Source organism: Panthera leo, chromosome A1 (assembly GCF_018350215.1).
Source record: "Panthera leo isolate Ple1 chromosome A1, P.leo_Ple1_pat1.1, whole genome shotgun sequence".
Classification (NCBI taxonomy): Eukaryota; Metazoa; Chordata; class Mammalia; order Carnivora; family Felidae; genus Panthera; species Panthera leo.
In genome coordinates, this window is record NC_056679.1 from 174313923 (window position 1) to 174326040 (window position 12118).

The 12118-nt window shown below is 45.8% G+C and overlaps 1 protein-coding gene across 3 annotated transcripts in view; it reads right to left on the reverse strand.

Annotated features, from left to right (window-relative positions):
* SFXN1 (sideroflexin 1) overlaps positions 1-12118 on the reverse strand; it is a 40243-nt gene that overhangs the window by 14847 nt on the left and 13278 nt on the right. For all 3 annotated transcript variants that reach the window (XM_042946218.1, XM_042946226.1, XM_042946213.1), the window contains exons 3-7: positions 5288-5458; positions 4447-4545; positions 3069-3144; positions 2469-2554; positions 1378-1505 (exon numbers count right to left, since the gene is read on the reverse strand). In XM_042946218.1, the coding sequence (XP_042802152.1) occupies positions 1378-1505; positions 2469-2554; positions 3069-3144; positions 4447-4545; positions 5288-5458 (560 nt within the window). The remainder of the gene's footprint in view (positions 1-1377; positions 1506-2468; positions 2555-3068; positions 3145-4446; positions 4546-5287; positions 5459-12118) is intronic.

Consider the following 12118-nt stretch of genomic DNA (forward strand, 5'->3'; position numbering starts at 1 on the left):
GTAGTTCATTTATTATTTACTCACAATTTCCATCAGACTAAACTGTCACGTCAACCACTTCAATATGGCAATTACCTCTATAGATTTCACTGGGAAAGAAAGATTGTGTTTCTCCTCTGGGGACTAAATAATGTTTAAAATAACCAAGCCTCTAGAAATAGAAAGATCTGTTGGGCTGGCTGAACTCCAAAGGCGAACCTTGTATTTCAAAATGAGAAAGAACAAAACTAAAATCAAACACAGATACGGGACAGAAGCAGGAGTTGCAAGCTTGATTTTGGCAAATCTGGAAATCCGGGCTCAGCAGGTGCATTGGGGAGGGCGCCGCAGCCCCTCGTAGGTTGGGGACGGTGTGTTGGTGCCAGACTCGGGGGGACTCTTGGCCTGTTTCAGGACTGTGGTTTCCACAGTGCACCCACCTCCAGAGCAGACACTGCTGTCTCATGAGGGTCCACGAGGGTGCCTTTGTTGAATGAATTAATGGTGGCGAAATCGGATAATCCCAATTACCTGGGATGCCACTACCATGTTCCTCAGAGTTTTCCTTCAGGCCCTTTTCTTCAACTTTTGCTGCCTACTCCTACTTATCCCCTGATGAGATTCACAATGACAAAATGAACTTAAAGACAACAAAATATACTAGCGGGACAACCTGACAGCAGTTGATTAAGTAAGTAGGCTTCCCCCGAGAGCCCGGTTAATAGCCAAGTGCTTTCTGCATTCAGTTTAGATGATGAAATTAATCATACGAGTTTCCACTTGTTTCTATAAACAGCACTAGACCTTCCAGACCATCTGGTTTCTGAGTAAGTCTGAGAATCTTCTCTCGGCCTTGGGTCTGAGGGTAGCTCTAGAAAGCCCTAGGAGGGGCCCAGAGTTTCTCAGGGGAACTAAACACAGTGCAGATTTTGGCTGGCGCTTGTGCTGACTCCAAGCCCTGCGAACAAAACTGAGTAGAAGCTTGGTGCACATCTTAAGAGCTGCTCTAACCAACCCGACTTGGTGTGTGTTCTAAAGGGTCTCCAACTGATACAAATCAACCTCCAGCAGAAATTATTCTGATTCAAGAACTTTTCGAAGTTTCTTTTTAAGAGTGATGAAAATCAAATTCTTTGCCTCCAGGTTCTCATAACCCATACTGTCACCACCCAGGTCCACACCTGTCCCCAACACTGGTCTGCTGTGGTGGGCCAGCTTCCTGGCCAGTCTCCCCAACCATCCCACCACCACTGCTGGCTCCCTCTGGCCTCCACAGGGCACCCACAGTGCCAGGTGTCGTGCAGCAAAAGCCTAAGAAAGATGACCCCACGCCCCTGCCCAAACTGCCTCGTGGCCACTCAGACTACAGTCAGGCCTCGCTGACTGACAGCTACTAACCCATGCCCGGGGCTGCCATGAGAATCCTGGAGACGACCACCTGTGTGATGGCTTGTTTTGCAGCATTGGCCGACTCGCCCAAGCGGTTCCCATTCTCGTCTGTGACGGGAATGCCGACTTTGAGTTCCCTGCCGAGCAAAACACATGCAAAGAGGTTCACAGACGCCCTCTCGTGAAAAGGCTGGAAACAGCACTGTCCTGTGGAAGATCAAGTCCCCACTTAATCCAACTAGCCACTCAGGTGTCATTTTTGGCACTAAGGGGCCTGTTTTCAAATACCACAAACAAGTTGTATGACGGGCACAAGAGTAAAATAACACTAGCGAACTCCATTACAGAAAGTGTCTCATTTTTAGGAACAATAGGACTCAAAGGGCAAGTATGCTAACTTAAAGATAAAGCTAACTCCTATGCTCACGTGCAAACCTGAGCAACTCTCCAAATGAGAGACACATACATGATATGTGCCATCAGTGACCTAACTGCCTAGACTGACGCAGGACTCACTAGTACGTGGCACTGCTGGATATTTAACTCTAGTTACTAACACTAAAAGTACACCTCCTATTTGTTACCCTTCCTCGTTATCCATTCCAAGCTGCTTTTCCTTGTCCTTTCTTCTCTCCTAGTTTTTTGCCAGGGCTATAAAATACTTTCAAAAATAGACATGAATATTATTTTAAAGCCAAGAAGACGGTTCTGGGCTGTGGCCGGGGAGAACCTATTTTAGAGAATACACTTTCAGTGCAGAGACCTTCTCTGCCTAGCCCTAGCACAAACATTACGTGAGCTTAAGATCCACATTTTAAACGTTTTACTACACAGAAGCAGAAAGAATATTCTATCCCCCCACATGCCCACAGCCTACTTTAGTAACTAGCAGGTCATGGCTAAGCTTGCTTCATTAATGGACCCATCTCCGCGCCCGTGACGGATTATGCTGAAGCAAACCCCACGTCTCCCATAGTCTCCCGTAATTCTGTCTGCAAAGATTAACATGAACTTGTAATAAAAGTTCCGACAAAACTAATTATCCCAAGCGGCTCCACTGTCAAGCACCAGTCCTTTCGACGACTGCACGTGGATCTTACCTTTGCCTCATTAACGGGATATTAATACAATTAGCAGCAGCTACCGCAGCAAAGGGAACAAAACGTCCTATGAGTGGTGAGACGTGCTGCAGAAAAGAGAATTCCAAAAGCATTACCTTACTTTGCCCGGATGATAAATGCACTTATTTCTCCCTGAAAACTGCTAAAAACCCAGAGCCTTCTTTGCACGGATGCTCAGGCCAGGAGTACTTTCAAAACTCGTGGCCTGGTGGTGTCCGTCTATTTCCCGCATGGGCGCACTTCCGGGACATGTGACAGCTTAGCCTGGCTGACGGACTGGGGGGCTTTGGAGTCGCAGAGCTGGAGTCCACGTACTGGCATCCCTACCTCTCCGGAGGTGTGGGCGCAGGCACGTTCTTCTGCACACAGCCTCTAGCGGGCAGTTAGGGTCAGGGGACATTGGGCACAGTGCCAGGGACAGACCAGGGGCTTGGCAGACGGTGTGGGTGACGGCACTTCCCAAGCTCATTGGAAGACACAACTGGACCTGAACTATTCTGGGAAATAACTGAGAGGCTTGGAGCCAGGCAGGTGAGAAGAAATTCAGAAGCTCTGCTACAGAAATGAGAATCTGGGTACCTTGGTCAATGCATTGAGTCCCAGAGCTGTTGCTACGGCTCCAGTTGTGGCAGAAACATAAGCTGTTCCCAATTCACTGAAAACAAAGAGAAAGAACGGTGCGTGAGAAAGGAGGGCACGTCAGGAAACTTGGGCTCGCCGTTTTCTGAAGAAATGAGGGGAAGATGTGAAAAAGCGTGACTGAGAGCGGAGAGCCCCCAAAACAACACCTGTTATCGGTCTACACATAGCAACGCCGAAGAGGAGCAGGCAGACCCCGGAGAAGGGGCACCCCTCACACACAAGCCGCCTGCCACGTACGACGAGCGGCCACAGGGAGCCGGTTCCAGGGTGGGACGCAGGGGCTGTGCGTGCACGACGCCACAGCGCGGGGAGGAGGGAGGAGCAGCCGGGTCTGCGTGTTGGCAGCACGGCTACTCAAGCGAAAGATACTTCCCCAATATAAACATACACACTGAAAGCAAACCTGCGCTGCTGTCGTTCTTAAAACGATAGAACCTGTCGTATGGAACTACTGAAGGTCCCGTCCTCGACAGTCAGCCAAGCACAGCGCTTTTCTCTCACTTTAAAAGAAATTTTAGTTCAAAGGGTTGGAAGAAACGAAGGTGTGATAAACACTGCTGGTGGCAGATTTCCACAGCCTTTGTTCCATTTGGGGAAAGAAGACCGTGTGGACCGTCAAAAGCCATTTGAAGTGATGCGACGAAAAAGAAAACACTCTGAAGTGTTGTACGAGTTGAGCTAAAAGCTGTGGTTAGCTAATCACTTCAGGACATTGAAACAGTTGTTTACAGGACTGGCTCTGTAGATGATTTATTTTAAAGACAAATCCTGGGGCACCTGGATGGCTCAGTCGGTTAAGCATCCGACTTCAGCTCAGGTGATGATCTCACGGTTCGTGAGTTCGAGCCCCACGTCGGGCTCTGGGCTGACAGCTTGGAGCCTGGAGCCTGCTTCGGATTCTGCATCTCCCTCGCTCTCTGCCCCTCCCCCCGCTCATGCTCTGTCTCTCTCTAAAATAAATAATAAAAACATCAGTAAAACCCCAGAAAGACAAATCCTGTATGAGAGTCCCCCTGATTTCTGCAGAGATCGCACTACTGAGCCTGCTACTTTGGACACTGCTGTCTGGCCACAGGCTCAGGGTAGGTGGGGGCTGTCTAAACTTGCCACAGGCGTTCTGCAGGGGGAGCTCGAGGGTATGGGAGACAAACCCACCTACCAGCACCACTAACAGCACGAGCCCTGAGAAGGGAGGAGAAGAAACACTATTGAAAACCATGCCCCGTGATATTCCGAACAGTATCAACAATTCGTACGGCACTGAATCAAGGGCACGCTGGAGAAGTCAGGGAACAGTTAACTCTTACAGTCTTACTTTACAGTGAGGGGAGCGTCTCCACTTCTGTTGGTGTAATTGACCACGGCATTGAAGGACTGGTTAATCCACTGCCAGAACAGCACCGCCGGCGTGGTCCTAAAACAGAGCGATCCATCACATACCGGCCATCGCCTGTGACCTAGCCGCTGTGCAGAACAGAAAATGTGAACACCAGTAACCAGAGGGGAGATGGACTGCGGAAGGAGGACGCTAGGGCAGAGACCGTGCATTCTGGGTCGAGGGCTTCGGACCTGTACGGCAGGGCAGATGCTCGCCCTCTGGTTCTCAGCTCCCCCGTTCTTTAGATACGAGTAACACCAAGCTCAAAGGGTTACAGTGAGGAGCAAGTTATCTTCCTTACATTTTATCTTAAATCTGTAAAGAGCCTGGCATACATACAGTAGGCACTCAACAAATGTCAGGTTCCTTCTCTTGGGGAAAAAAGAAGCCATTTGTAGGCAAAGTAGCCCTAATGCCTCCTAACCAACCACATGCACAAGCCTAAGTGTCCACGTCTACAGCTGCACCTACACTGTGGGTCACATGAACGGATTCAAAAGAGAATCTGCTTAGAGCGTTTTTTAATTTTCTTTCCTCCATCTCATTTTCTTTTGGGTCTCAGATTTAGGGAACCATTCAGTCTCCTTTTGAACAACGAAGAGAATACTATTTATTTAGCACAGGGAAAAGTTAAAACAACCCCCTAGAGTTACAACATCTATACGAAGTGGAACTCAACGTGAAATGACATTTCTTTCAATAAAACTATTCACATACAAAACTGTACTTGAAGCTTCTGTGATGTAAAACGAACTGCTGTCACATTTCCAGAACTTACCTATAAAACGTCATCATACAACCTGTGATGGTCATGTTCATTGGAACCTGAGCTGACATTCTGCCTATCAAAATCATCTTTTCACCAGTGTCAGGATGAAAAGCTGAATCATAGATGTATTTTGCTCTCCATAACTCATTTTCTGTGAGACCAGGAGGAACAATTCCTTGCCTAGGGAAACAAGAAATAACAAGGGAAATTTCATCTTAATTATCTCACCAGTGCTCTAGAGATGTGTAGCTAGAAAGTTCTTGAGTTTCCGCTTACCTGAAACAACCGTGCCTGCAAGTTACTAAGTGAAATTTTAGTAACACAAAAGACAGTAAACACAATGTACATTTCACACCCGTATATCTCAAATCATCTGTAATTTTGAAAAACAAAAACTTACCTTATATCTTGAAGTACTCAACTCTGAAATATCCTTTGTTTTAAATGACGTATTTAAAAACGTATCTTGAGGGGCGCCTGGGTGGCTCAGTCGGTTAAGCGTCCGACTCTTGATCTTGGCTCAGGTCATGATCTCACAGTTTGCGAGTTCAAACCCCATGTCGGGCCCTGCACTGACAGCACAGAGCCTGCTTGGGATTCTGTCTCTCCCTTCCCTGTTCTCCCCGCTCTCTGTCTCTCTCTCTCTCAAAATAAATAAGTAAAACTTTTAATAAAATTAAATAAATAAATAATAAAAATGTATCTTGAACTTTGCAAACTCTAAAATATTTTTAGCCAACTAGACAAAAGCCGTGGTGATCAAGAACATTAATTTATTTTTATTTATTTATTTTTTAAATGTTTTTTTATTTATTTTTGAGACAGAGCATGAGCAGAGGAGGGGCAGAGAGAGAGGGAGACACAGAATCTGAAGCAGGCTCCAGGCTCTGAGCTGTCGGCACAGAGCCCGACATGGGGTCCGACCCCACAAACCGCGAGATCGTGACCTGAGCCGAAGTCGGACTCTTAACCGACTGAGCCACCCAGGCGCCCCATTAATTTATTTATTTATTTTTTTTTTTAATTTTTTTTCAACGTTTTTTATTTATTTTTGGGACAGAGAGAGACAGAGCATGAACGGGGGAGGGGCAGAGAGAGAGGGAGACACAGAATCGGAAACAGGCTCCAGGCTCCGAGCCATCAGCACAGAGCCTGACGCGGGGCTCGAACTCACAGACCGCGAGATCGTGACCTGGCTGAAGTCGGACGCTCAACCGACTGCGCCACCCAGGCGCCCCCCCATTAATTTATTTTTAAACCTACAGTTCGAAACCCTAGGTTAGAAAGGCTCATTGTCTTGTTATCAAAGAAACGCATGTTCATTGCTAAACATTTAGAAAACACAGAAATTCATTACTGCAATGAAAACCACTCAAGCCTGTAACTACTCATTCCCACCGACACTGTTGTGGTAAATGTGCTGCCAGTGTCTTGCAGGACCTGAATACGCCACTTAGGACCTTTATAAAACACCACACCCACTGCTTTATGACCACCTTTTTAAAACGAGAAATATTTTGTAAACATTTCTCTGGCTCTTCCTTCTTCTATATCATCTATACTGGGTTGAATTCATATCCACCCAGAACCTCAGAATGTGACCCTATTCAGAATCAGGGTCTCTGCAGATGTAACAAATAAAATGAGGTCATGCTGAATTAGGGTGGGCCCTAAATCCAACGACTGGGGCCCTGAGAAGAGCCATGTGCAGACAAAGACGGCGGTCCCGTGGTGGCAGAGGCAGAGACTGGAATCATGTAGCTCCAAGTCAAGGAACATCAAGGAACGCCTCGGGCCACCAGAAGCCGCATGAGGGGAAGAAAGATTCTCCCCTAGATCCTTCTCAGGGAGAGGGAGATGGCTCTCCCCACACCTTGACTTCAGACTTCTAGCTTCCAGAACTGCAACAGAATAAATACATTTCTGTTGTTTTAAGCCACTCAGCTTGTGGTAGTTGGTTACAGCCGCCTGCCTTAGGAAACTAACGCATCATCCTTTCAAATGCTACAGCATTCCACTGAATCTCAGATAGCAGATTATCCCAATCCCTTATTGTTGGACATTTTAATTGCTTCTAATCTTTTCATTTGTAAAGGATGAGGAAGTTAATCTTCTTATAAATAAGTCTTTTCTGCATCCAAGATTATTTAGAAACGAATACATTTGCTGTGGCAAAAGTTATATGAAATATTGAGACTCTAAATATGCCTTTTATCCTTTTCTTTACTTGACTGTTTTTTTTATTATCAGTGGCAGCAGCAACCTCACTGTTTAAGCAACTCACATGTACACTTAACACACTGTGGTTGATCTGGTTAGTTGTGTTACCGGCTGCCCAGAACATGTTTATCTTTATGTGGTCAGGTAGGAACAAATACCTAGAAAGGCCTGACCCACTGCAAGGTTGTACAAACATTCACCTCTACGTCCTATACTTTCAACATTGTTTTGCTGTTGTTGTTGTCACTGAAGTTTTTAGTTTATTTGGAATTTATCTTCAGTTATGAAAATGTGAAATTTGCTTAATTTTGCTTTCCCCCTGGCTGGTCTACTGTGCTAACACCAAGATTTAAATGTTACAGTCATCATCTGCTGACATCCTGTGAATGCCAGGCTTGGTTTTGGGGCTTTCTGTGCAGTTCCCACTATCTACACCTTGTGGGGCCGATCCCCACCCTTTTACAGACAGTCCATTTTATGCCTGGTAAGAAGGCAGAGGTCTCTCCTACCATGACTCCTCATTTCCCTTTTCAAAAGCCCCTGAATTATACTCATTATTCTTCCAGACAATGCTTAGAATTATTCTGTCAGTTTTGGGGGCGCCTTGGTGGCTGAGTGGGTTGAGCGTCTGACTTTGGCTCAGGTCATGATCTCACAGATCGCGAGTTTAAGCCCTGTGTCGGGCTCTGTGCCGACAGCTCAGAGCCTGGAGCCTACTTCGGATTCTGTCTCCCTCTCTCTCTGCCCCTCCCCCACTTGGGCACACACGCATGTGCGATCTCTCTTTCTCTCTCTCAAAAAAATTAATAACTATTAAAAAAAATTAAAGAGAGAACTATTTTGTCATTTTTCAATATTGATTTATTTATTTTAGAGAGAAAGAGTGGGGGGAAGGGGCTGAGAGAGAGGGTGAGAGAAAAACCCAAGCAGGGTCCATGCTGTCAGCACAGAGCCTGATGTGGGACTTCATCCCATGAACTGTGAGATCATGACCTGAGCCGAAACCAAGAGCTGGGATGCTCAGCCGAATGAGCCACCCAGGGGCCCCTATTTTGCCAATTTTATATGTGAACACAATTGTATTTGGATTGAAACTCTGTCCAGACTGACTGCATGTTTCTCCAGTTACTCAAAGGCCTCTCTTAATGACCCTCCATGGTCGTCTAACTGCTTCACACCTCCGGGCAAGTATATGCCCAGATGTTTCATATACAGGTATATACGTGTTTTGGTCTTAGGAATGATATTAAAAAATATTGTCTTATTATTGCTGGTGTACGGCAAACTATTGACTCTTTGGGTGTAGCCCACTCATCATATTCTCTTATTTGTTCCACTAGCTTTTTAGTTGATTGGTAAGAATATTGAAAGGAAGGAAGGAAGGAAGGAAGGAAGGAAGAGGGAGAGAGAGAGGGAGGGAGGAAGGGAGTGTGGGAAGGAAGAAGGGAGAGAGTGAGGGAGGAAGGGAAAAAAAGAAATTGTCTCATGTTTTTAGATCTCTACATCTTTCTTTTTTTAAGTTTATTATTTTTTTAAATGTTTGTTTATTTTGGAGAGAGAGAAAGAGCATAAGTGGGGAGGGGCAGAGAGGGAGACACAGAATCTGAAGCAGGCTCCAGGCTCTGAGCTGTCAGCACAGAGCCTGATGCGGGGCTCAAACTCACGGACCCCGAGATCATGACCTGAACCAAAGTCGGACACTCAACCGACTGAGTCACCCAGGTGCCCTTTAAGTTTATTTATTGAAGCAATCTCTGCATCCAACACAGGGCTTGAACTCAGGACCCTGAGATTAAGAATCACATGCTCCACTGACTGACCTGGCCAGGTGCCCCTCTCCTTCCTTTTTTATGTTTACTGAATTAGTTAGAGCTTCTAGAAAAATACTATACAATAGTGAAGATACAAGCATCCCTGACTTGCCCCTGACTTTAGAGAGAATGCCTTCTAGGGCAGGATTTTTAGGAGTGTTCTCCTGGATGTAAAAAGGGCCCATGTTCAAGTTTGAGAAAAAGGATTCAACAGCTTTCTTTAGTCCAAGACTTTGTGGAATACTTAAAAAGTCAATGGGATAGGACATCCTCAAGAATGGCATGCAGGGGCATGCCTGGCTGGCTCCATAGGTGGAACGTGCAACACTTGATCTGGGGGTTGTAAGCTTGAGCCCCATGTTGGGTTTGGAGATTACTTAAAATCTTAAAAAACAAAAAAAATGGGATGTAAACTTATTCAAATTTGACTATGGAAGCCACCTTGTCTCTCCCTCTCTGGGTGTCTCTCTCCTTCTCTTGGTCTCTGGTGTTGGGGGGAAATATTCCACAGGATTGCTTTTCTGCAGAACTGTCTGGGAAGTTCAGTTCTCCTGTTTCATCATTTAGTGCGATGCTGGCTGCTACTGTGGAATGTGTGTTTTTTACCATATTAAAGACACACTGTACCTTATTCCCAGCTGAGAAATTACTTTCTGAGAAACACATGGATAATTTCACCTTCTTTTGGGCATCTATCAAGATGTGACTTTCCTGCTTTGGGTGTGATAGATTATAGTGATAGATGCCCTAAAGTAGATCATCTTTTTTATTCCTGGAATAAACCCTACCTGTTCAGGTTTTAACGTAAGTCTGGATTTGATGTGCCAGGATTTTATTTCGGAGTTTTGCCTTATGAATTTGTAAGATGGGCCACTGCTTTCTTTCAGCACACTTCTGTCATTTACAGTACCAGGGTTGCACATGAATTGGGAAGCATCTCCTTTTTTTCAGGAAATTATATCAGCTTTATTAAGGTATAATTTAAACGCAATAAAAGTCACCCATTTTAAATGTACGATTTGATGAGTTTTGGAAAATGTACACAGTGGTGTGGCCACCTCCAGAATCATGGTATGGAATGTTTTCATCTCCCCAAAAGTTCCTTCCGTTCCTTTCTGCCACTTCCTGGCAACCCCCAGTCAGCTTCCACCTTTTCCTCTGTATCAGAACTGGCAAACTACAGCCCATGGCCTGCTTCTGAATGGTTTGTGTGCTAAGAGTGGTTTGTACGTTTTTAGACGGTTGTTAAAAAAAAAAAAAAAAGGCAGCGTGCTTGGGAGGCCCAGTCAGTTAAGCATCTGACTCGTGGTTTCGTTTCAGGTCGTGATCTCGTGGTTTCGTGAGTTCAAGCCCCACATCAGGCTCTGTGCTGACGAGCAGAACATGTTTGGGATTCTCTCTCTTTCCCTCTCTCTCTGTCCCTCCTCACTCATGCTCTGTCCCTCCCTCTCAAAATAAATAAATAAACATTAAAAAAAAAAAAAAGCAAAACAACACAGAAGAATATGCAAGAGAGAATATGCAGACCGTATGGCCTGCAAAGCTGAAAATATTTACCACCTGGCCCTCTGTGGGAAAGGTGGGCCACCCCACGCCCTTCACCGCTGGAAGAGCACCCCGGTTCGCTCCCCACGTCTTTGTTTCTACTCTCTCACCGAGCCAGCTCCGATGATCATTAATGCCCTGCCACTGCCGGGAAGCTTCATCATGCTCTTACAAAGAACTGTTAGCTTCTTTGCAATGTGTTTATGCCTTTTCAACTCGTCTTTTCCTCTCCACCTCTCCTCTTTTTATGGCGCTTGTTCCAGATTCATAGAACACCTGCTTTTCTGAATTCCTGACTGTGCTTCTGCTGTCCTCCCTGCCTTGTTCTTCAGTAGTTTTGTATATGCTTCCAGGACTGCTGTCCGGCTATTCTCTCTTTACGCGCAAGCACATACGAAGATCCGGCCAGCCTCAGAGCTGGTCACAGAGTTTACAGGCTGCCCTTGGTTCCTTCCCCAACCACCCATGTGACCAACCATCAAACTCCTGCCTTGTGTATGTGGCTTGTGGCCCGAGTGCCCACTGCTCCGATTCTCAGCTTCCGGCGGACTCTCCCCGAGAGCAGGAGTCTGTAAACTACTGTTTCTGGCTTGCCTGCCTCACTAGCTAAGAGTGGCTTTTAAGTTTTTAAAAGGATTGTTTAAGAAACAACAACAACGCAAACGCCAAACTAAGAAAAACAGGCGACAGAAACCCTTTGTGGCCCACAAAGCCCGAGATATTCTTATGTGGTCTTCGATGGAGACAGGTGTGACCACTGCCTTACTAGAGCATCTGTCTTCTCTGACCTCATGACCGACTCTTTGAGTTGATGAACTGCAGCCCAAACCTACAAACCTGCCACCAGCATCTTTCCATCTGAGCTCCTGCCTGTGCAGTTTATTCACTGAGATTCCAGCTCAGAAGCAACCAACCTACCCTAATTCTTAACAACTTGTTTTCTACACGATGTTGTCTCCATCTGGAGATAGAAAGATACACAGGGGGCTACAGATGCTGGGGTGTACTTAAGAGGAGGAGGCAGAGCGCTGGGAGAGGGGACCTCACAGATTGGTACTTAGGAGCTGGAGGGATGGCTGTCTCATTTCCAGGTTACTCTGAACCCTGGATATCTGCATTCAGGCTCAGCATAAAACAGGATAAACTGTGTGTTCCTATTTCCTCCTTTTTGGTTAAAAAGAAAGTTGTAAAATCACTAAGTGAAGGTTTAGAGATAATAGGTCACATGACAACCTATTACTATAGTCACCAAAAAGCATAGCCG